Source organism: Xyrauchen texanus, chromosome 33, assembly GCF_025860055.1.
Source record: "Xyrauchen texanus isolate HMW12.3.18 chromosome 33, RBS_HiC_50CHRs, whole genome shotgun sequence".
Classification (NCBI taxonomy): Eukaryota; Metazoa; Chordata; class Actinopteri; order Cypriniformes; family Catostomidae; genus Xyrauchen; species Xyrauchen texanus.
The window spans coordinates 32,165,540-32,191,765 of NC_068308.1; the positions used below are offsets into that span (position 1 = coordinate 32,165,540).

The 26,226-nt window shown below is 35.3% G+C and overlaps 1 protein-coding gene across 1 annotated transcript; it reads right to left on the minus strand.

Annotated features, from left to right (window-relative positions):
• Positions 1–31: 31 nt before the first annotated feature.
• Positions 32–23,805, minus strand: LOC127627254 (protein unc-13 homolog D-like). The gene is made up of 34 exons (XM_052103593.1): positions 23,273–23,805; positions 21,519–21,563; positions 21,385–21,435; positions 21,027–21,083; positions 20,834–20,941; positions 20,678–20,737; positions 20,068–20,134; positions 19,723–19,900; positions 19,520–19,564; positions 18,698–18,769; positions 18,515–18,584; positions 18,277–18,381; positions 17,622–17,714; positions 16,231–16,331; positions 15,048–15,165; positions 14,283–14,404; positions 12,497–12,587; positions 12,189–12,245; positions 11,950–12,047; positions 11,581–11,632; positions 11,322–11,452; positions 10,976–11,096; positions 9,394–9,546; positions 9,161–9,256; positions 8,575–8,781; positions 6,404–6,478; positions 6,214–6,293; positions 5,918–6,023; positions 5,219–5,290; positions 4,385–4,468; positions 4,172–4,292; positions 3,602–3,725; positions 2,300–2,496; positions 32–170 (listed from the first exon to the last, which is right to left on the minus strand). The coding sequence occupies exons 1-34, from the start codon at positions 23,396–23,398 to the stop codon at positions 67–69; spliced, it is 3,387 nt and encodes a 1,128-aa protein (XP_051959553.1). The 5' UTR covers positions 23,399–23,805; the 3' UTR covers positions 32–66.
• Between the last annotated feature and the right edge of the window lie 2,421 nt (positions 23,806–26,226).

The following is a 26,226-nucleotide window of genomic DNA, read 5'->3' on the forward strand; positions in this document are numbered from 1 at the left end:
TTCAACTTTAAATAATGCAAAACTTTTAACAAAGGGAGGGGGGTGTACATTGTCCATTTCTTGTCCTTAATCTTCTTGAGACTGCTTTTCTCTCTGTCTACGTAGTTTGACAAAGACCTGAGCGTCTCTTTCTCCTTTCCTGGCCTCAAGTAACTTCAAGAAATTGTCACCTACAAAAGCAGAAGAGACGGCATGAAGTCATATTGAATTTTTAGATACTACAAATGATCTAGGGTGCATAAAGATATATATATATATATACTGTACATGTGTATACAGTTGAAGTCAGAAGATTACATATACCTTAGCCAAATACATTTAAATTCAGTTTTTCACAGTCATTTAATCATAGAAAACATTGCCTGTATTTGGTCCGTTATGATCACTTTAAGAATGTGAAATGTCAGGATAATAGAATTATTTATTTCAGCTTTTATTTCTTTCATCACATTCAAAGTGGGTAAGAAGTTTACATACACTTTGTTAGTATTTGGTAGCAATGCCTTAAAATTGTTTAACTTGGGTCAAACATTTTGGGTAGCCTTCCACAAGCTTCTCACACAAAGTTGCTGTAATTTTGGCCCATTCCTCCAGACAGAACTGGTTTAACTGAATCAGGTTTGTAGGCCTCCTTGCTCGCACACACTTTTTCAGTTCTGCCCATAAATTTTCTATTGGATTGAGGCCAGGGCTTTGTGATGGCCACTCCAATACCTTGACTTTGTTGTCTGTAAGCCATTTTGCCACAACTTTGGCCATTATGGCCGACCAGAGGACTGCCATAATGATATCATGGCCCATGTGAACTTGCAAACTGTAGTCTGGCTATAACCAGTTTTGGAGCAGTGGCTTCTTCCTTGCTGAGCAGCATTTCAGGTTATGTCGATATATGACTTGCTTTACTGTGGATATAGATACTTGTCTACCTGTTTCCTCCAGCATCCTTTGCTGTTATTCTGGAATTGATTTGCACTTTTCGCACCAAACTATGCTCATCTTTAGGTGGCAGAATGCCTCCTTCCCGAGCTGTATGATGGCTGTGTGGTCCCATGGTGTTTATACTTCTGTACTATTGTTTGTACAGATGAATGTGGTACCTTTAGGCATTTGGACATTGCTCCCAAGGATTATCCAGACTTGTGGTGGTCCACAATTTTTTTTGAGGTCTTAGCTGATTTCTTTTAATTTTCCCATGATGTCAAGCAAAGAGGCTCTTAAAGAGGCAAAGTTAACTTAGTGTATGAAAAGTTCTGGCCCACTAGAATTGTGATAGTCAATTAAAAGTGAAACAATCTGTCTGTAAACAACTGTTGGAAAACAGTGGAGTGGTTCAAAGTGTATGTAAACTTCTGACTTCAACTAATATATATATATATATATATATATATATATATATATATATATATATATATATATATATATAACATTTTGTCCTCCTCTACCTACCTTGCATTATTTTCTTCTGCAAAACACAAAATATGTTTGGCAGAATTTCCGAGCTGCTCTATTCCTGGCAAGTTTGTATAGTAGATGTCCATATGGCTTGTGAGCTATTTTCCAAGTCTTCTGAAGAAATACGATAGCTTTGTGTGGGAATGGACCAAAATTTAAGTCACTAACTTATAATTTCCCCAATTTGCCCTCGCTCTCAAATTTTATTTGCAGTTGTGCATATTCAAACTTGCCATGTAACAACCCGTCTAATGACACAGAGGAACCAATTGTGTTTGCCGTCAATGACATGACAAGATGCATCTGAAGGTGCTATTTTTTTTAAATGGACCATAAGCGAGCTCATGGTGAGGGGAAGATTATCAGTGAATTAGCAGATTTACAGTGAACTACTTATATTTCGATCACTTCCTCAAAGCTATCGTATGGCTTTAGAGAACTGCAAGCATGTAAGTCATATCAACTAATTTTATGATGCTTGTTTGTGCTTTTTTCCCTAATTTTTTATCTTTGGCAGTACAAATCGCCTTGACATTTTAAATCAGCAAAAACAACAGAAGCTCAGGATTTCACCTTACATCTCCTTTATTGTTAAATGGAAACAAGAATATAATACAGTGACAACATGAGGGTGAGTAAATGATGACACAGACTTTTTAATTTTGGGAGAACTATTCCTTTAAATGCTGTATGTTGATATTGAAAGTGATTTATGAGGTAACGTACGTAATACGGTTTACAATGAAACCAAAATATGATGTAAATGATGTAATGTTATTGTGTGTATATATAGGTGATCTGGTTGTTAATGTGGAAAAGAGGGTGCATAAAACAGTAAATGACATACTGTTGGGTTTGGGGTGCATCAGAGGTAGGCGGATCTGTGCAGGCGTAGGGTTATTGCCTCCACCCCCAACTCCTGGCACCGCCTTCAGAGAGAGGAATGCTTCTCCTTCAAAGTCGTCACTGCTTAAAGTGTCATGGTCCAGCACTGTCACCAACAGGCATGCTCCTGGAGACTTACACTGCTCTAAAGTAATGACACTGTGCCCCGCAAAGGACAGCAATTGCATTACAACTAGAATATAAAACTCATAAGCATACAAGTTAAATCTCAAAACTGTCAAGAACCTTTCTGGGTCAAACAAAAGCAAGCAAATATGAAACTACAATTTCCTTAAAGGGATAGTTAACCCAAAAATGAAAATTCTCTCATCATTTACCCACCCTCAGGAGTATGACTTTCTTCTGCTGAACACAAAGATTTTTAGAAGAATATCAACACTGTAGGTCCATACAATGCAAATGAATGGTGACCAAATCTTTGAAGCTCCAAAAAACACATAAAGGCTGCATTAATCCATACTACTACAATGATAGGTGTGGGTGAGAAACAGATCAATGTTTTAGTCCTTTTTTACTATAAATTATCGTCCTGCCCAATAAGTGGCGATATGCATGAAAAATGTCAGAGAATCAACAAAAACTACTAATGTGAAAGTAAAAGTGGAGATTTATAGTAAAAAAAAAATAATAAAACACATCTGTTTCTCACCCACACCTATCATATTACGTCTGAAGACATGCATTTAACCACAGATGTACAGATTGTACAGATTAATGTAATGCTGCCTTTAAGTGCTTTTTGGACCGCAGTTCTTCCAGCATTCACTTAAATTTTTTGGACTGACATAGGTGAAATATTTATTCTAAATTTCTTTGTTTGTGTTAAGCAAATGAAAGACAGTAATTCACATCTGGTATGGGATGTGTGTAAATGATGAGAATTTTAGGGCAACTATTTTTGGGGGGTTGAGACATTAAGCCATTCTATTAACATAATGCAAAACATTTATATTTAATATCTTAAACTTGTATTTTAAACATCAGTAGTATTACTTGTTCTGCTTTTAATGATTCAATTTGAGTTAAATGTAAAAATAATTGTATTCCAGTCATTTTGTGCAGTAATGGTATCTAATAAGAATCAACATTGAGAATAGACAGTCCCAATGGACACTAAGAAGACAATATTACATGTTAAATGGACTCGATCTCAAAGAAAGAGCTTTGTAGGACATTTGATCTGTGACTAAAACTGTAAAACTGCACATTGCTTTGGCAGTGAGAGTTGTGTATGTTTACGCACAATTCAAAGGACTCTTCAAACAATGGGTTGAGATCGCATTGCTTGATCTTGGTGGATCGTGACTCAATCACAGGGAACACATGCTTTGGTCTTAGAGACAGCTGAACAAAAGGATCACTGGAACCTTCAAAGGACAAGACAACCAGTTGGATAGAATGAACAAGCATCATACAAACAGTTGCCCCTAAAAAGTATTTGAACACTGAAGTCATGGTTAAATGTAAGAATGCCATGTATTAGATAAGAAAACATCAAACCAGTTGGCATCTGCAAACAAATAATGCTAGACCTTTACTCAGAACTAAATAAGAAATGTTGAATAGTGTGCATGTGCTACCTTCCTGTGTTTAGATTTCTAATGCAATGACACATCATACATGTGTGGCTTAAGTGTCCAAATACTTTCTGGAGCTTCTGTATTCTGTGAGGAACATACAGTTTCACAACATTATCTAACAACATTTTACAAGGAATCAATTTCTCCTTCCTAATTTTCTATATAATGTTGTGATTTTCAAAGGCTTTAATGGTAACCTGCACAAAGAAAAGTAAATGTCTTTGTCCTCTCACCATTTGAGTCGAGAGGGGTGAGGTTGACAGCGTTGAGCACCTCTACATGCAGTTTCTGGTCTAAGCGTTTGTATGAGGTGATCAGAGTGACGGCTCCATATTTCTCTCCATTAAACACTTTCTGTTGAAAATGTAGACAGAACCAGTTCAATAACACATGCATGCAAACATCTAGCTGGGACTTATGGATGATTTTCCACTCGTTGTACTCACCTGTTCCCACACTTTTCTCTCAAAGAATTTCTCTATCAGCTGATTACAGCTTAAAGAGTTTTGTGTTAAGTGTGCTCGCAGTGTCTGGGGAAAAAAATTGATAGAGAAATTTAAAGGAATATTCCAGGTTCAAGACATGTTACGTTCAATCGGCAGCATTTGTGGAAGAATATTGATTACCACAAAAATGTATTTGTACCTCCTTTTCTTTAAAAAATTCTAAAATATTTAAAGCGAGCTTCTTAAAATGGAAGTGAATGGGGCCAATACGTAAACGTTAAAATATCCACTATTTCAAAACTATAGCCACAAGACATAAACAATATGTGAGTTTACAGAATTTCAGAGTGAAAAAAATAATATTTTCTGTAAAGTTAGCCAATTTTGCAACTTTTTCGCCATGATGAAGTAATGTCAACAAACCGTGAACAACTGTAAAAAAAATACAATTTAATCAACTTTCCAGCTAAAATAATACATGAGTTTTAACAGAATAATTTAATGTAAAGTATTTATGAAATAGGCTCCAGCCCCCCGCGACCCTGTACACAGGATAAGCGGTTGACGATGGATGGATGGATGGATGGTATTTATGAAATTATAAGCGTCATACTTCTGCCTTTGGCCCTCCAAAAATTGGCCCCATTTACTTCCATTGTAACTTCTCACAGTAACTTCGATTTTTGCTTTTTTTTTTAAGAAAAGGAGAGACGAGTCGAGATACATTTTTTGTGGTAATCAACATTATGCCACAAATGCTGTCGGTTGAGCTTAACTTGTATATAACCCGGAATATTCATTTAACAAATGTAGAATACAAACATCTTGACTGACCTTGTATTCATCAGTATGTAGTGTCTCAACAGGAAGTCCATTCCCTTCAGCATGAAAACACTGTTCTAAACACTGCCGATAACATATACAAATAAATGTTTACAGTACATTTCTGAAGAAAATGGCCGTTTTCCTAACAGCATTTTAGCGCCCTTAAAGGGCACCGTGGGAAGGCAACACCACTCAAATGGTTGTTTTCAAACTTAAGTAAGAAAAAGATTTTATTCATGAAGGGTACATCCATAGACAGTTACCATGCTCCCTTCAGAGTGCCCACATCAAGAGCTCTGTCCTTTGGATTGATTAGGATATAGGAATGATCACTTTCAATTGGAATTTGCCCAATGTGTTGTGGGTGGTTGCTAAGGGCTTTCTATGTGGCTGCTAAGGTGTTCTAACTGGTTGTTAGTGTATTGCTATTTGGTTGTTATGGTGTTTTTAGTGTTTGCTAAGTGGTTACTTACTGGCCTAAGTCAAAAGAGCCCAGCCACAAGTCTCTATTATATTCTGGTTCCTATGTTTTATCAGGCGAAAACAGCTGAATTCTGATTGTTTAGAAAAGTGATGGCTCACTTCTCTACAAGCCACATGATTTGAGGTATCATTTATGACATTGAATGCAGGTACAGGATTAGTTATGCATCAAAGTTTAATACTTAGATTTAGGGGGTTTTGAAAAAAAAAGAAGAGTAAACTGACCTGCAGTGTGTACAGCAATCTCTGAAAGTAAACCAGGTTACTGTCTCCCTGTGCAGACATCTGTTGCAGAATCTTAACCGAGTTCATCCACAATGGTGTAAGAAGACTTATATGAGAGAGAGAGAATGGCAATCAAAATGATGTATGCTTAAATTTGTAATTTTTTATTTCACGAGTCCTGGAGCACATTAAGGTAAACAGATTTGGTTTGCTATCCATAACGAAGTGGCCCAAGCACAGGACTGTCATGAGAGCTGTCATGCATACTGTCTGTGTGAAAGACATGGTGAAGATACCTGTTAAAATTTTCTTGTACCAGATTTTCATTCATATACTTAAGTTCTGTCTCCAGATATTTCATTAAAGGAACCACAGCCTAGAGACAAGAGAGTCACAAAAACTCAGTACACTTTAGAGATAATGCCAATTTATACCTCAAGGTAATAACACTGAAAAAACATTAAAACTGAAAAACATTGGCCTTACCTCTTCTGTTGATCTGGAGGGAAACCTATGACGTGAAGCCATATTGCTAACGTGTATCTCAATATCTCTTTTCAACTATATTAAGAGAGAAGACAGACATGGTATAATGTGTCATAGCGATGTATATTCTGTAATCATTAGAGTGTACTCTAGCTTTCTTAATCTCACAGAAAAACAGACCTCTTGCTCTGAGGAAATTGGCTTATTGCATCATCTCCTCAGGAAGAGCCCGTGAAGATGTGAGAGATTACAATATATCAGCCCCCTCCACCTGAAGCATGTTGTAAAGAACTTTTGGACAACACAATCTTTAACAAGAGTCCTGTAGATCTCCAATAAGTGCCAAGACTCAATAATTCCTGTAATACTTTGCAAACAGTTTTTTTTTTGCATAAAAAAATTATTCAGACAGATGAGGTACAATATGGTCAGGTGGAAGACCACCAAACAGTCCATCATGGTCAATCATTATAGTTAGGAAGCCCTAAATTAAAGCTGAACAGTATATTTCTATTCAATGTCTATGTCTTCTAGAGTTAGACCGATATATTGGTTTGACCAATTAATTGGCTGCTTTTTGGAACTATAAATTATCGGGAAAAAGTAAACGCTGATAGCTTTTGTAAATATTTTGTTTCCTCTGTGGAAGATAATGCAGTTAGAACAGCTTGGTTCTACAGTATAACAGTGGCCTTTTATTTAAAATACATATATAATCCTTAATCTGGTGAATATATAGGCTATGCAAATCTTAATTTGGTCACATTTTAAATATAGAGCATTTTAATGGAGCTAAGTCTTTGTCATTTCAAAATAAGAGTTCAAAAATAACTGAGTTTATTTTGGGATTGTTAATTGTTAAAAGTCCCAGGTTATGCAACATATCTTCATTTCTTTCAGGTTATTATTGGGATTGTGATTGCAAAAACTGCATCAGGGATTTTATTAAATTTTGACTTTTGTATCCTTTAAGTCTGTGCCCATCATAGTAAGAAAGATGTTTTTTTGTTTTTTTTTTTACATTCTATAAATCGATTCTGAAAACTATCAGCCGTTTATTCAGTAATCGGCTATTTCCACCACCTTAGTTATCAGTATCAGCAAAATCCACTATAGGTCAACTTCTAATATTTACTGTTTTCAAACAGGATTTCCAAATACAGTGGCAAGAAAAATTATGTGAACCCTTAGGCTAATGACATCAACAAAACTAATTAGAGTCAGTAGTTGGCAAATCTGTCATCCAATTAGTGAAACGAGATTTGAGGTGTGTGTGAGAGCTACTTTGAATAATAAAAAAACTCCAACATTTTGAGTTAGCTATTCAAAAGAAGCATCTGCTGACATGGACCATACCAGCTAAACTCTTAAAGGAATCATTGGAACTGTTTAACATCTCTGTTCGTGAGTCTACTAAACTGAAACCATTAAACAGGCATGGTGTCCATGGTAGGACACCACAAAGGAAGCCACTGCTTTCCAACAAAAACATTGCTGCACATCTGCAGTTTGCCAAATACCACATTGACACTCCACAATACTACTGTTTTGTGGACTGAGGTTGAATTGGTTGGGAATAACACGCGGCACTACGTATGGCGTAAAAAGGGCACCACACACACCAGTCCGCCGCAGCTACCGGAAATGCTTGGTTGAAGTTATTGCCATCAAAGCAGGATTTACCAGTTATTAAATCCAAGGGTTCACTTAGTTTTTCCACAGCACTGTGAATGTTTAATGGTATGTGTTCAATAAAGACATGAAAGATTATAATTGTCTGTGTGTTGTTAACATTGTGTTTGTCTATACTTGTGACTTTGATGAAGATGAGATCACATTTTATGAACAATTAATGCAGAAAACTTTCAAATTTCAAAGAGGTTCACATACTTTTCGTGTCACTCATCCACCTTCCATTGTACATAAAAAATAAAAAAAAATTCCCAAAACTTGATGTTGCTATGTCTGACCTCGCAAACAAATAATGTTGAAAGGACCAAAGTGTCACAGTGTTTACATTTTTTGCGAAATCAACCTACAATGACTTTCTTTTAGTTGTCTATGCACATTAAGCTAGGATATGATAAAGGTACATTTATGTCACATCAGAATCCAGTATGGTCTCCCATAGACTCAAACTGATGCTGCAGATGACATTATGGTTACGATACCTTCTTCCCGAGTGTGTCAACCGCAGTGCGGATCTCTCGGTTAAGGGCGGACTGTGTGTGTTGCAGCTGCGATGGAAGCGTATTCTGGAACTGGGCCTCTCCAATCCCATGCCGTGTACGTTCCCGAAGCCCCTCCCAGTTCAGTTGCTGTGGTAGCCGTGTCAAAACAGTGTGCAGATGCTCCAGATCATTCACCACTACACATAACTGGAGATGCATCAACCAGGAAGAGATGAAATTACAACCACATTCAGATGGTTAGAGTTTGCTAGATGCAAACAATTCAGTGGAAATTTTCTAACAGCGTGAAATAGATTTATAATAGTGACTATAATAGTGAAATAGTGTGCCCACCAATATTCATATTCATTAGTGGTCAATCAAGATGGGTTTTTTAAATGACAGATTCTTAAACATTTCCATTGGTTTCCCCCCAAGCCTGACCTTATATGAGCATATAAAAAGCTTTACTAATCAGATTACTAATCAGATTGTTAAACATAGATGCAAAAAAACCAGAATTGGAGTTTGACCTGTATCCTAAATGAATATGGTTTTGTCATATGTTCTCTCATCAACAGCTTACCATGTTTATAGCACTGCCATGATCTGAGTCTACAGAGAGCTCCTTCACACGAGCCTTCAGCATCTGACAGTATGTTGATGCAATCTTACACACATCCTGTAACAGGAACACAAAAAGCACTCACATTTAAAGTGGAGTTATGTGACCACATTGTACACATATAGTGCAGTCTATTTTCATGCATGTCACAGTTGAATGAAATCCTAAAATGACAAAAAAAGGTGTATACCCACCTCTGTGAGTTTGACCATAAGCATGAAGGCCTCCTCTGGATCAGGCCAGCTCAATTGTTCCCAGAGCTGTGCAATAGGATGTAAACATGCTGCAATATCCACTGCAGAAGAGCTGTGCTTGATGGGAACTGTTCCGGTTTGCAGTGGCTGCAACTGCAAGAAGGAAAGAAAGTGTTTATGGGTGTGTAATTGATCAGTAGCTGCTTACTTTACATGTATCATGTATGTTAAAATAAAGTTCACTGCTGTAAATCACTGCTTGTTTTTTTCAGATAAACTAAACATGCATTAGGGGAAATTCAGACCGAATGCTTTTTTTTACCACAGTGATGCATTTTTCTGAACAGCCCCTTAAAGATATGGTTTTCAAGTGCAGTTTTCAAATGGCAAATTTTTTATTTATTTTTTGTACATATTTATGACGATAAATATTACATGTAATTCTACATCTTATAGGTGACATGCACAATCCATACTTCCATTATCAGAAATATTTCTGATGAGAACAGAATATTTAATGAGAAAAAAAAAAGGATGTGACCGGATCATGAAAAGTGGTGTCTACAGGTGGTTGAAGGGGAGGAGCTGAAAAATAAGAGGGCTTGGTGATGTCAGCCAAAAAGAAAAGTTGTTTCAGAGGCCAAGCGATCAGGACTGGCCCGTGGGTTTATTTGAAACTTTTTACTAGATGTACAAATAAACTAGTGTCTCAGTTAATTTGAGGTCATGGAAAATGCAAGTATGGTAATTACTGGGTAACATTTTACAATAAGTTTTGCATTATGCATCATTAACTATGTATAATACAATTTTCCACCATTTATTTATCTTGACTAATGTCAATTTATAAAAATACAACTGTTTCTTGTTCGTTCATGTTAGTTCATATTGTATTAACTAATGTAAACTTTTAATAACATTTATGTAGAAATTAACATTAACCAAGATAATAAGTATTATTCATTGTTAGTTAATGTTAACTAATGTAATTAACAAATACAGCCATAAGTGTTACCCATTAAAGTAACACAACATTTTTACATTTTAAAATTCTGTTTAAAATATTCTTATATAGTTTTAATTGTATAGGACACTGCTGACAATGAAATTACATTTCAACTACCCACATAACTATGTGTTAATGTTTATTTAGAGCAACAAAATCAATAAAAATAGTTGGCCAGAATGTGTGCAAAAGTGAATACATTTTAAAACATCAGGGGCAATAAGGTAACTACAATGGGGCCAGTGCCCAGGGGCCCTTGACTGGCCTGGGAGGCTGGGCTTTAAGGTTGTGTGATCCAGTTTGGCGATCCCTCTGCTCGAAAACCCATCAACAATGAAAATTACCCTAACAACAAATTCCCCAACAAATTTTGGTCATGAAAATGACCCCCCGCTCAACAACTTTGGGCAAGTCCATTTGTAAATAGGGTTTAATTTGGACACGAATGTGATAAATATTCCTAGCAGTCACCAATAGCAGTTAGAGCTGCTTAACGGGCTGTTTAATGGGTAAAAAAGAAAGATGTTTGACTTTGCCTTTCATGGTGTTGAAAGTGTTTCAGATTGATGGTTGTACCTGATCCACTTTCACGGCCTTTTCCACCCTCTCAATCGTGGTGCTAAAGGCTTTGTTTAACCAGTATGGAAGAGCATCTCTGAAGTCCTCATGGAAACTTGTGAGCTGCAGCAATTTCCCCCTTAACAATTGAAAGCAATTTAAACTGCGTCCTTTATGCTTAGTAATGTGTGGTATAAATTACTGATGTTTCGAAAATTATGAAGAACATGAGATTTACAGTTAACAGATTTTTTTTAAAAGTTATTATGCTTATGTAACATTTCATGGGGTAACAGCAGACTGCGAGACTCGAGAGTGCAGCTAAAAATGCATATAGATGAAATATTAACATTGGTGATCTCACCTTTTTTGTAAGAAGGCTTTGTCTTTGTGTATTGCTTGCAAGGAAAGATACACAGGAAACAGGCTGTTTGCCAGCGGCTGATCCATTTGATTCTCCAACTGAGAGAATGTAGCTTTTAACTCATCAGCCAACTGTACAAACATGCATACACAAATACAACAGTTGAGGGACAGCTGATACATCTACTGATCATAGAGAAACACTTAAAAGAGAAGCAATACACAATAGTTTTGATGTACAGTATATTCCTGATTCTCACCAGGGAGTCAAGCTTATGGTAAACCACAGTGAAAACATCCAACTGCACTGCACTGAAAAAAGAAAGAAAATTATTAAAAGGAGAGTGAAGTCTTGACTTGTTATCAGTAATATCAAATTATTAACAAGCAATCCAATTCATTTATTTAGAAGTTTTTTTAATAGTGGCTGATCTTTTAATGGAGCTATAGGAAATCCAAATGTATTGTATATGTAAATGTACTACACGCAGAGGTGTGGCTGCTACCAATTCAAATGAAGTGCTGATGAAGCAAAGCTTGCATCCAAGCTAAATGTGTATTGTATATAGATGACATTAAATATGCATTAGCTAAATTTAAAATGCAAAAATGAGTTTCATTATTCTTACCTGACAAACACCTTGTTCCAGACATCTTTACTGAGCCGGATGTCTTCTTGCACTTCTCCAATCAACCGAGAGAGAGCACTGACAGTTTCCAGAAGATCCTGTCAAAGAGTGCTTAAAATTAACCAACATTCAAAGAAGTGTCTGGAGATGAGCAAAGTTAATGCAGTATGTAATAATAGCACAAAATGTAGGATAAAGACTATATATTTTGTATACATATAGAATAAGATGATTCTTACCTTAGTCATCGGCTGATGTAAACCTTTTTTGATGTTAAACCACTCTACTGTGCCAGTCTGGGAGACAAAGAGCATGCTTGAAATTACTGAATAATATACCTTTATTCAATAGCCAACATTGAATAAAATCTGCCAATTACAAAAAAGCTCATTTTAAATATCTAAATTCCCATAAACTATGTAGATGTAATTTTAAATACCTAAATTAAGTCACACTCATAAATAAAGCAAATACACAGTTTTGAACATGTGTGCAAACAGGGATTTTTATTGTGATTTAATAAATCAAAATTTTTTTTTTTACTCACAGCAACAGAATTGATGACCTCAACATGTAAGTCAAAATTAGCAGGATTTAGCTTCTGAAATGCTCGAGTTTTACAAATCTGGACAAGAACCCTACAAAAACACATAAAAGCACATTATGAGAAAATTGCATAATAACTTTATTATTAATTGACAGATTATTTAAGATCTACATGGTTGTGTGTGTTCATATAGTAATATAGTACCGTATTGTATATATATACATAAATAACATTTGTGAACACTGATTGTCTTACACAGTTTTCTTTTTATGATATTTTTGGTAACACTTTAAAATAAAGTTCCATTCATTAACATTAGTTAATGCATTAACCATCATGAACTAACAATGAACAATTTTCTACAGCATTTATTAGTCTTTTGTAATGTTTGTTAATTAAAATACAATTGTTTATTGTAAGTTCAAAGTGCATTAATGTTAAAATAAAATAAAACAATAAAAAATGGATTATTATATGTTCAAATTAACATTAACCTAGATTAATAAATGCTGTAAAAGTAGTGTTCATCGATAGTTTGTTAACTAATGTTGTTAAAAACTTATTGTAAAATGTTACCATTGTCTAATATTTTTTTGTCTTTTCTTTTATACATATATATATATTTTTTTTACAAAAGTTTTAGGTTTTTACCTAAAACCTAATATTGCATGTAAAAACATTTAATACATGTAAATATTATAAAAAATATGTTTTTAGATGTAAAAAAATATTATTTTATTGTATAATTACCAGTAAAAATGTATATTATTTTTAACAAGAGAATCAATACACTTTTACAGTAATCAATTTTTAATATTATGATGAAAAACAATAACAGGCGTTTCCAAAATTGCCTGCATGACCCATCACATTTCATTATATTTGATAGAAATACAGTAGTTAAGTTTCTTCTAATTTTATATATCAGTTATGTGCATTAGGGTGTTCTATGTTATATTTTATGTAGTTTAGTTTGTTTATTGCATTATTTTAGTGTAACATGTGTGACCCTGATGGTGTTTCTTTACATGTGTATCATATTCTCTGTTGTCTTTTGTTTCTGTGACGAGGCAGGCAAAGAATGAGGATCTAAGTGCAGCTTTAATGCAAACAAAAGATGAACAAAGTAACTTAGAATATAACAAAACACAGGAAACCAGGCACAGAACATGACAATACATGCAACAACAGACAAAGGGAACAGGGAAAACAAGTGCTTAAATACACAAGGGAAAACAAGGAACACCTGGGGAAACAATCAGGTAGAATCAATCAAGGAATAAAACTACAATGACTACAAAACTAACACAGGAAACAGGAAACTAAACAAGAATTCCAAAATAAAAGCACAAAAACAACAGGGAATATGACACAACCATTGCTCATGTGTTTAGCTATATATTTAAAGGTAAAAAGCAGATTTTTATAGTTCCAGAAAGTTCAGTGAACCGTAAAATGTGCAGGCATTGAGCAGTAGGGAAGGGGTATAATTAGGGCATAGAAAAGACAATAAACTTGCAAGTTAGTTTTTTTTTTTTTTACTATTTTTTACTAAAACCTGAAATTACCTACTTTGTGAACCAGCAAAAGGTCCCCATGAAGAAAATTGTTTAGTTCACAAACTAAATAATGTTTTATTGAAAATCAAAAAATGCAAGAAGGTTTCTGAGAGGGTTAGGTTTATATGTAGGGTAAAGGGTTAGAAAATGCTATTAGCTCAGTACAACATCAATAGAATGCAATTGAACGTCCCCACTACGACAGAAAACAAACATGTGTGTGTTACCTCAGCAGTATATGTAGCCGTGGTGTTGTTTTGGGGGTTGGAGAAAAGATGTCTCTGTATTTTGACACCAAGCAGAGCCCATACTGCAGAAACCCATGCAGAGAATCACCTAGCTCCTGTTTCTTTAACCACGCACATGCACGCACACACAAATGCCATTATGGTCTTTGTACAATCATTGTAAAAATGTAAACTTGATATTAGAATTTAGACAATGCCAAAACACAGAACTGATTTAGTGTAACGTTACAGTAGCCTACATAACAATGCTGATGAAATTTCAAACTTTCCTCACGTCTCATTTCAACAATATTACAAACTGTAGCCTACTTAGATTTGCTAAGATACAAAAGTTTGCAATCAAATGTCAAAGATTCAATATGAACTCAAACATTTGTCTAACAGCTCTTTACTTTTACTCAACAACTGTCTCATTTGTGTTTATTTAAATTTCTCCCACAGAATTTTAGGAGAAAAAAGTTACATTTATGCAACGTAACTGAGCTCTCCATTAAGTCTGATGAGCTATGATAAAGCAACCTTTGAGCAATAATGATTTACCTTGAGAGAGATTTCGGCATGGCAACATTATATCAACTTGCTGATCATTTCAGTGGTAAAGTGCTAACACATTATGCAAAACTGTACTGTTGAATCATAACTGTTCATGATGTACTCTAGAAAGTGCATCTACACCCATTCTGAAAACCGTGTCTTATAAAATTTCATATCACATGGGCAAAAGACTTAGCAAGAATTACTAACTTGTTGTTGGGGGAGTTCCTGGTGGTCCCAGTGATACTCTATACTTGTTATTTGCTGAAAAAGCACCGTTGAATCCACCTCTAGGATTTGGTACAGTTTACTGTATGCGACCCACTTCCTGTATAGCCCCACAAACAACCCACACATTTGCAAAACAGATTTAAATGAATGAGCATTTATCCCATTCGTTACAAGTAAACAGCACTCTTAAATGCATAAATGTTATCATTGAGTTCCACTGACTGAGTATGTAGTGGAACAACATGTAAGTGTATAAACCCTTATTTTTTTTTGCAACATGGTCTCATACAATCACGTTACTATACCTAAATTTTTGCTAATAATGTTTATTTGGCTTGTTATACATTTCGCATCAGTTTCCTGGTGAAATGAACACTAGAGGCACTACAACAACAATTACCTTTATTCCCTTTCGCACAAATCACGAGTAAAACATGTTCCTCACTCAGTGTACTCACATTATAGCAGGACTTGTAAGGCAATACATTTTAAAGTTTGCATTACAAAATCAAGTACATTTACAAGCTTGTTAAAGCATAAAAGATCAAATTGCGGGGCTCAACTGATAGAATGCTGCACGAGTCCTGAAGAGCGTGTCGACACATGAACTGAAAGTGTCATAGAAGCACCAAAAAATGACTTGGCTACTTCAGCAATTGTGTTTTTCATGTCACATTTGCTTGTAAGAGACTATTGGTTAGGTTTGTTACATCCTCCCAGTCTAGGTTTGGAGAGGAGAAACAATTGGGGGCTCGTCCGGGATTTGGATTTAGGAAATAGCCCAACACAATCAATAATCAACAGTTCAAACGGTTCTCTCATCACAGGTATTGGGTCAAGGGGAGCAGGAGAAACGGTTTGATTAGGCTTACCTGCAATTTGGTATGCATGACAGGTAGACATGTTTAAGGTTTAGGGTAGGGAGGTAAGTTATTCAAACTCCATAGAGCAATAACCTTAAACACTGTTATGGAGAACATTTGACCTGCTTTTAGTTCTTCACAGTGAAAATTTCACCATGGCATTGCAGTGATACGCATAAGGAACCACGTTACATTGTTTTGCAAAAATGTCACCATAGTTACATAATTTTCATGAGATCGGTCTTGTTCTCAAATAAATTCCTCATGCATAGAATAACATGAGACATGTTGGTGCTTACGCCAAGTCTTGAAGAAAAGGTGAAATATCATTCTGAGTGGCGTAGTACTCAAGCAGGGCCGTCCCCTCCCCACACAGCTCTCCTTTCCATGGGTTACTGTCCTGAAGGGTAACAATGGAGTAAGATTAAAAAAAAGAAAAAGAGGTAGAGTGATAAAGAGACTGAAAGCTTAACACTGGAGGGTGGTGCAATTAAAATGCTTAAAGGTCCAAAATGTCAAAAGCAATCTGTTGTGCATCACACTTGATTCAATCTAGTTTTCGTAGTCAAACACAGACACAGTTGTGAAAAGAATAGTTAAGTTTAACCTTTTTGGTATATAAACAGAATATTGAATTTAAACAGTACTGCATGGCAGGCAATGCTGTATGACTGAGCTGGAAACCTACACAACAAGTGGCGGTTTTAATCTCCCATTAAGTAATTTAACAAGATATTTCGTAATGTCTACTGAAGCATTCATAGATGTCTAATTTAACTCTCTGTTAAGGGAATATTCCAGGTTCAATACAAGTTAAGCTCAATCGACAGCATTTGTGGCATAATATTGATTACCACAAAAAATTATTTTAACTCGCCCCTCCTTTTCTTTTAAAAAAACAAAAATCTGAGTACAGTGAGGCACTTAAAATGGAAGTGAATTGGGGCCAATCTGTAAATGTTAAAATATGCACTGTTTCAAATGTGTAGCCACAAGACATAAACAAAATGAGTGTTAACATGATTTTAGTGTGATAAAATCGCTTACTAACCTTTTCTGTGTAAAGTTGTAGACAACTTTGTTGTCATGACAATGTAGTCAACAAACCCTAAAACCCTAAAATGACTTTAAAAATTACGATTTAAATCATTTTACAGCTCAAATAATACATGAGTTTTAATTAATGTAAATGCTTTTATAAAATTATAAGCTTCTAATTTCTGCCTTTAAACCCTCCAAAAATTGGCACCAATTGAATTCCATTGAAAAAAATAGAAGCCTTTATTTTGGTCACATTATACATGGGGTCAGAGTGCAGGGTCAGCCATGATACGGCACCCCTGGAGCAGATAGGGTCAAGGGCCTTACTCAAGGGCCCAAAAGTGGCATCTTGGCAGTCCATTGTAAGTGCCTCACTGTAACCTTGACCTTTTGTTTTTTAAAAGGAAGGGTGAGTCAAAATTCATTTTTATTGGAAATCAACATTATGCTATATTAACTTGTATTGAACCTGGAATATTCCATTAAGTTTGATCACAAAGGCTTTCTAAAGGACTAGAATCTGCCATACCACAGCTGGTCTCATATTACAGAATGATTAGCAAGCATACATTATATTCTCAACATTACTTTCTCTTTTCATCACACACTGATGACAGGTACAGGCTTTCAGTATGAGGTGGGAATGTACCTGTTGCTTAGAGATATGGGCTTGAACAAACTGTTGCAGGATGCCACAGTAGTTCACATAATGACTCCGTCCAGAACTCAGGGTTTCATCTCGCTGTCAATTATAAATCAACTATTAGAACAATGGCTTTATTAATTTAAGTCAGTTAATCCTGAGTAAATGCAGAAAAAAATATATATTTTAAGTATTTTAAGAGAGTATAATTGTCAGGTTGCAATCTTTTTCTCTGGTTTTGTCTGTTTAGGCAGAGGCAGCCTACAAATGGATTCAGCAAAAAAGCATATACTGTATATTTAATTTGATCAATTATCAGACACTTTCATCTAGACAGCATGTTATGTTATATCTTATCACTGACATACACATGCCCCACATGCATATAACCATGCATTTAGGTTCACTTCTCAAAAATTACAAGATTAACTGAAAACACTTATTTTTTAACTACATTTCACAGGCTGTGGGCTTTCACACACTTCATTTTTAATAAAAATATATATATATATATATATATATATATATATATATATATATATATATATATATATATATTGAAATCACACTTTATCATTTTGTTGCAGTAACGTTTTAACAACAGCAAACTTTATTCAGTCCTGGCCTTTTAATTAACACATGAGAAATGCAAAGCTCTCACCTCTTTATGAATGAATTTAAGCTGAAGATGACACTGTCCTCTGTCTGGATATGTCTCTGTTCGGGGCTCCAGGTTAAACCAGTTGTCCTCAGTACAATGCAAGTCCTGCCCACAACATACAAATTTAAAGCACAACAAGTAACACATATACATCATATTAGTCTGTGTTTTGGATGGTTAAGTCCTAATATATGGAAATGGAAAATTATGCAATCTTGACTATAGTAATGCACAATACCTTTAATTTCAGAACAACATAACCCAAAAAATCATCTTGGCCTTTCTCCTTTCGTGCATCCTTTATCATCCTGTCAAGAAATTATTTGACACACAGCATAAAACTAAATGCACTTTAAAGGCATTGTGTATGTGTTTTTATAAGTTGAAGGTTTTTAAAGTGTGTTATATAATTGTTTTAAACCTTTTAAGTCCTTGGATGTGTGTGCGAAACTCATCAAGTTTTTGCGCTAGTGACACCTCCTCATCTTTGTCCCTGTAAAGCAAAACGTTTTGAGATCTTTAGAATTAAAACATACAATAAAATAATACTCAGTAGATTACTCCTGAAATGTAAACTGACATTGGTTACAAATGAAAAGACTAAAATTGTCATTAGAAATTTGAATCTTTTAGATAACATTTTAAGGTAATCTAATCGGATTACTTTTGGATTAGTCGTTGCATGAAAATACTTTCTCCTGTCCCAGCTTAAAAAGCAAAAACAACAGTAAGTAAGCCAATCATAGGTTGATTTCCTCTAAAAATTTAAACTGTCTCTGTGGCGCTATAAAAAATTCAAAAAAAAAAGTTTGTTTTGAGTGACCCGACTAATATAAATAATGTGTGAATGTCTCTAGATATGTTGTAGAGATGTACAATTTGTAGCTCCTCATATATTATTCATGAGAGGGTGTGGCCTTGACCTATGACAGGTGCTTTTTTCTGCCATCCTGAAGCATGGGCCGATGTGCACGTCCATGGTGCAGAAGAATGCAGTTGCATTATCAGTAATCTAGGAGCATTATCAGTAAATTATGGACTAGTTATTGCGGTGGCAGATTGGTAATGTAATAAAAATATAATCATGTAATCCATTAAAAGTAACTAATCTGATTATGCATAATTTTAAATGTAATGAAATCCTGTTACAAACATTTAGATTACATGTAATCAATTACTCTCCAATATGCCTCAACACTGACAATTCTGTGAGAGCATAATATGACCAGTTCTGATCCCTTACCACATCTCGATGTGGAAATTTACACTTGAGATGTCGTCAAACTCCCTGTAAGAAACCAAATATTTAGGTCAAATGATAAATAGATGTCCATATTCATGCTTAGAATACATTAGAATATATTTAAGGCCAATATGTTATAGGAAAAGCTGGTCAAATTCTCTAAAAAGGCTACAGAAATGTAGAAGTCAGTTCGGTGTACTCACAGTTTGAAGGTCTCATCCCAGATGGGGTTGAGGGTCTGTTTCTTTATGCTTGTCTGGAACACCTGCCCTTTAGCCGACTTGCGCACTACTGCTTTCTGGGGTTTGTGTGAAGATGCGGCACTATGAGACTCCTTATCTTCATGTAACATCGACAGCAGGCAATATGGATCACTGAATCCTGTTATAAAAATAGGTTAGATACATGTAGAAGGGTTGTCTTGAGTTGATATAGCTGTTTTTTTTTACTTAAAAAAGTTATTTAGGGATAAATACATTAAATTCAATACATGCTGTTAATGTAAAAATGATCAACCCTCACTCAACAAAACACAGATAAATTCTTACCACTGACGTCTTTCCCAAGAATACCTTTGGCTTGCTTCACTGTAACCATCAGACAGTAGACTGGAGTCTTACCATGGAGAGATGTATACAGTAAATAAAATAAATAATCCAGCATAAAACAACATAAACATCATGATATTAGAAGCTGAAAAAATGACAAGGGTTTCTGGAATACTTGATTTTGAGTGGTCCATTGCAGCATTGTCTTGTCAAAAATGTTTGTATAATGACTGCTAATCTGTATAAATGACCAATGTCCAATGCAACTTATTTCCTACATAGCTGTACTAATTTCATGTCTCATCTCTCATGTTTCTTTTTTCATATATATTAAAAATATATATAAATACACTCAAATCAATATTTTACTGAGTGGTACATGAATTTGGTAAGCCATGTTTTTAAGTGGAATAATGTACAGTCAGTGGGTCATTAACTCAAAATAAGGCCCTTCAGGGTGATGCAAGAAGACCCTTGGGGTGTCAGGGTCTTGATCACCTTGTCAGGGTTATTTGTGGGTAATTACTGGCTGACTGTACATCCTATACAAAGTATATGATTATATTATGTCATGGTGATTTATGTTTAAATATATTGACACTTTTCTTACCAATGAGCTTCTGACTTTTTCACTCAAGCTTTCATGCTCTGCCTCTGTCATGGAAAATGCCTGAGTGAGAATGAATATTTAAGACTTAAAAATCCATTACATCAAATGAGACTGCTAACACATTTTAGTGAGTAAGAAAACTGTGTGTTGACTTACCTCTCTGACGTAGTCTTGCAACTCTTTGGCACTGTATTTCTCTTTTGTGTTTGTTTTTCCTAATCGATGAGTGATTGTGTACAGAAGTTCCCTGTACAATGGCTTGAGCTGCAGGGACAATAATGGTCATAATTCGAAACAACTCAAGGGAAAATGTTTTTAGTTATCGTTCTCTGTTGGATAACTACTGTACCTCTGTCTCTTTATGTTTCTTCTCACTCTCCTCTGGGTTCTCTATGTCCTTGAAATCCTTGAATATTATAATATAGCAAATATACATATTTTTAGCTAATTTAAATGATAAAATGTCCATTCAAAAAGCAACCATTCAAAAAGGATGGAGCAAAGTGCTCTTTGATGGGGGAAAAAAAATCACATAATTTAAAAATAGGTTCCAAGGCACACTTCAGTTATTAGATAAAATGTCTTTATTGGATATTGGATTTTATAGTAGAAATTATTTAAAAACTATCATCAATAAAAGAATGAATTGTGGATTGGAAACCCAACAGTATTGGCATAACTGCCTTCTTCAGGGAACAATTCAATACCTTTTTATCATTCCATCTTCTGGTCATGCCAATTCTCCGTGCAGGGGAGGCCTGAAAATTCAATTTCATTCTTTAATTCCGGGAAAGAAAATTACATTCTTAAATTGAAAGAAAGAAAGAAAGAACCCTCATACCTGCCTCGGTCGGATCCTATTGGACTCTGAACTTTCCGTATGGGCCTATATGGATATAAACAAAGTAACTGGAAAAATGTAATGAATGCAAAATAACTGGGAAAAATTTTAGCAATTATCAGGCCCAAAAATGGTAAAATAACATAAAAACTACTGATGTTTGCCAACATATATTTAAACACAAATCTGTATTCATAGACGTAGATTCATTGCATAAAAACATAATTGCACTGATTTGTCTGAATGGCAAGTACTGTATTCTTAAAATAAAAGAATAGTTCACCCAAAAAAGAAATTGATCTCATGACTCACCCTCATGCCATCGAAGATGTTTATGACTTTCTTTCTTCTGCTAAACACAAGTGAAGATTTTTAGAAAAATATCTCAGCTCTGTAGGTCCTCACAATGCAAGTGACTGGGTATCAAAAATCAGACTCTCCAAAATGCACATAAAGGCAGCATAAAAATAATCATTAGACTCCATTGATTAAATCCATGTCTTCAGAAATTATATGATCGGCATGGGTGAGAATCAATATTTTCACTATAAATTCTCCTCCCTGCCCAGTAGGTGGCGATATGCATGAAGAATGAAAATCTCCAAAAACACAAGAAGAAAAATGAGGAAAGAGAAGATTGATGGTAAAGAAGGACTTAAATGTTGATCTGTTTTTGACCAACACCTATCATAATGCCTCTTAAGATATGGATTAAACCACTGGAGACTGGATGACTTTTATGCAGCCTTTATGTGCTTTGGGAGTTTCTCAAATTTGTACCCATTCACTTGCATTGAGAGGACGAACAAAGAGAAATTCTTCTAAAAATCTTCATTTGTGTTCAGAAGAAGAAACTAGACATTCACATCTAGGATGGCATTAGGGTGAGTAAACGGATGAGAGAATTTATATTTTGTGGTGTCCCTTTAATGTTCGAAAATAGCTATAAAACAAACAGGTAGTGAAATGTAATTATTTAGATTATTTTTTGTTGCATGACATCGTTTGTGATCAGCTATGACAAGTGCAGGGCTCAACAAAAATATGCTCATGCAAATATGTGATGGCTGCGTGTCTCCTCTATTGCACTTCCTTATTATTAGCAATAAGTAAACTTCATGATAGTGAATTTTTTTCTTTTCTTGTTTTTTTTTAATGGGTCACTTTGTTATTGTCTAAAGTTTAAAGGGAAGCACCTTAACCTTAAAGGAAAATTGCCTTAACTATTTTTTAACATTGCAAAAGATCAAATCAACCGCAACAGATTGCTGGAACAGATAATGTTCACAATGATCATGTGTTCAACTGCTTCAGAACATGCTACAGTTATCCTATTTTTGTATCTAATACATTAAACATATTTACCGTACATATTTATAGCTGATGACACAACTTAGGATGTAGAGGTAACACGCAATGCATTACGCTTACCTTTCAAAATATGCTATAAAATGTATTGTTTTGATCGTACTGACATTAATAATAATAATAATATGTGACCTGCTAAATCTTTTGTGTCACTTTGAGTTATAAGCACTCAAGTAAAAAGAGAAAGTTTTAGCTTTTTAATAATATAGGCTAATATTTTGGTGTCTACTCCATGCAGTTGACAAGATATAATCATTGAAATGTTGAGACTTTCCTCTTTTACTTCAGTGCATAAAACTCAAGAGATTTTTATAACTTAATAAACAAAATCACATAATTTATATGATTAATTAAAAAAGATTAAAAATGCACCCAGATATACTAACCTCTTTAGGGGGAATAAGTAGGCTTTCCCTTTGTTTGGATGCCCCATCTTGGACTGGTACCATGTTTTCAGCAAGCCTGTCACTCCCTTTACAGCTGTTTCTGACCTTCACATGAAAGAGACTCATTCTCCGATTATTCAGCCCTCCTGAAAACTAGATAAACAATGTGTTTATCAAATGCTACCCGTTTCTCTTTTTTGCCGTATCAAAGAGTAAAACGGCAATATGAATAGGATCATTGAGTCTTTATGAAAGTCTCATGTTTAGCAGCACAGTATCTCATGTAGGTTGCGGAAGTTACGGTTTCCTGTACAAGTCGGACTTGCAACTTAGCTGTTTCTTCATACATCAGAACCTGTTACAACGGTGTCTCCTCTTGCCATTCTTTCACTCCATCTTCCTTCCTCTCTCACCACGCACAGCTCTATGACACTCTCTCTTTATCTTTGTGTATATAGTCGCTGTTAAATCACCACGGCATAGTCATGTTGGTTCTTTTTAAACAGGATGCTGTATTCTCATTGTTTCCATGGTTTGACACATGTCACCCCTATGTAGCTATGTAGCTGGTCTTTGTAATGCATGATACTGTAAGATCTGATACATATCAACAGATAACATGCAGTAATGCATGAAGAACACCACTGATTTGCATTATGAAGAGGAAAAAACCTTTCAAACGCAGAACAACAATCGTGTGAAACTCTGTTGGGTAGAATCAATAGGAGAGGTAAGGAAAGATATGTCAGACAAATTATGTTTCTAAAACAGATTAACTTTTGTATAGATTCTACATAAAAAAATAATAATAATTGAACTTACAAACAGATTAGGGTTAGTCTTAAATAAACATGATAATAAATGTTCTTCTAGTTATGGCCAAAGTTCTTGAGAAGTTCTTCAAGAAGTTCGAAGTTAAAAAAAACAAAAAAAAAAAAAACAATTTAAAACAAGGACCATCTATACAGTTTTTACAACATTGAATGAAAATTGAATGCATAAAAAAATGCTTCACTACAGTATGTCCAGTGGCATAACCGCAAAATTCTGTTTTATTATGCACACTTTTGCATGTGGAGAACATGCCATTTCCTACATGCCTGCAGGAAAAATTGTTGGTGAAATTTTTTGGGGTGTTTGTAAACTCTTAGTCACTGATATTGCTACTGATCCTATTTAGATCTCCTGGCAAATATCATTTGTAAATTAGAAATCCCACTATAAAACATTTGTTCCTTCATGAAGTACTTAATGCATCAACTATAATCTGCTAATTTAATTTTGGAAAAAATTATCAACAGAGGTGTATTCAAGACCAGACCATCCAAGACCCAGATCATGACTAGACTCATTGCCAAAATCAAGAGAAATTAACTTCAATTATGATTTTAGTCATAATTTTGCAGCATTTCCCCCTCCAACAACTCATAAGAAAAGGCATGGTCTCTACATGGCAGTTATAACCAAAATTCACTAATGATTGCTTTGTGTTGCTTGGGGTCTTGACTAAGAACCTAAGCCAAGACCCAGACCCAGACCAAGACCACCTTTATATAGTCTCCAGAGGGTACCAACTTTTTAAAGCTCCAAAAGCACATAAAGGCAGCTTAAAAGTGATCCATATTTCTCCAGTGGTTACATTTTCTATTTTTTGTACTGGACAGGGAGAAGAATGGTAAAAAAAGAACTTGAATTTATCTATTTCTCACCCACACCTATCAGATTGCTTCAGAAGATATGGATTTAACCACTGGAGTCTTATGGATTACTTTAATGATGCCTTTATGTGCTAAATGGAGCATAAAAATGTGGCACCCATTCACTTGCATTCTGAGGACCTACAGAGCTGAAATATTCTTCTAAAAATTTTTGTTTGTGTCCAGCAAAAGAAAGAAATTCATACATATCTGGGATGAGGGTGAGTAATTGATGAGATAATTTGAATTTTTGGGTGAATCTCTTTAAGACAATGGCTTTTTGAAATGCATTAGTGATTGGACATTTTGAATCTGATTCAAAGTCATTAATTTTTTACACTGACATTTACCGTCCAGCAAAGGACAGCAGATCTCTCAAGAGTAGCTGGGATGAGATGGACATGCAGCGTGTGGACCCGTAGAAAACAAGGAGAAAACACAGAGATTCAGGCAGCCACAACTCAGATGATCCAGCCCTCACAATTGTCCCCAGGTCGTCCAAACCTCTGTCAGGGGTCATAGAGATAACCTTGACTAGTTCATATGAATTTGGATGCCTTCTTTCACTTGTCAGTGTGATTGCAGACTATTCCTTTCAGCCCCTTGAAATAGTCAAAACCTGTTCTTCTATACAAATGACTTCATTGCCTGTGGGAAAGTAGGTTAATTTGATATCAAAGACCGTGGACCCCCCCTTCCACCCCCCGGTCAACAACTTTGGGGGCGTTCTCATGTAGAATCACATGTAGAATCACCTCCTCGAATGCTGCTACTACTGAAATGAGGGTGCTCTGGCCGACTTCCATCCCCTAAAAATGATCATAACTCTGGCTTGGACCTAACTTTTTGTATGTCTATCCCCTATATTAATGACCGCCCCATCACCTAAGATACAGAGTCTGGTGTAAAATGAATATTGATTGTCCAATACATCACACATAACTCTGAACCAAAATTCTTGGCACATTCTAAACACACCACCAAAAAACATGGTTTGTGCCCCATCTTCTTGGCATCGCCAGCAGGTAGGTGTGTCTTTAAGTCTAAGCCTACAGAATCTAGAAGGGGTCCAATAGAATCTATGTAAAATCTTAAATTGCATAAGGCTCACACTTGCATTTCTAGATGTAGACTTGTTGTTTTTTAACCTAGCCTACACTCCCTCCTCCAATATCAAGTTTAAATCTTTCTCCCATAATCTCTTGAGAGAATTTGAAACTCCATCCCCCAGACTCTGAATTAGCAGGGAGTAATACA

Bases quoted from the DNA above. Each gene is read 5' to 3' on its own strand.
- LOC127627254 (XM_052103593.1), bottom strand. From the start codon at position 23,398: ATGAGTCTCTTTCATGTGAAGGTCAGAAACAGCTGTAAAGGGAGTGAC. The intron at 18,382-18,514 runs GTATTGTGCATT...TGTTGTGGGCAG, and splicing joins ATGTTGTTCTGAAATTAAAG to GACTTGCATTGTACTGAGGA. The intron at 6,294-6,403 runs GTAAGGCCAATG...TCTTGTCTCTAG, and splicing joins CCTCCAGATCAACAGAAGAG to GCTGTGGTTCCTTTAATGAA.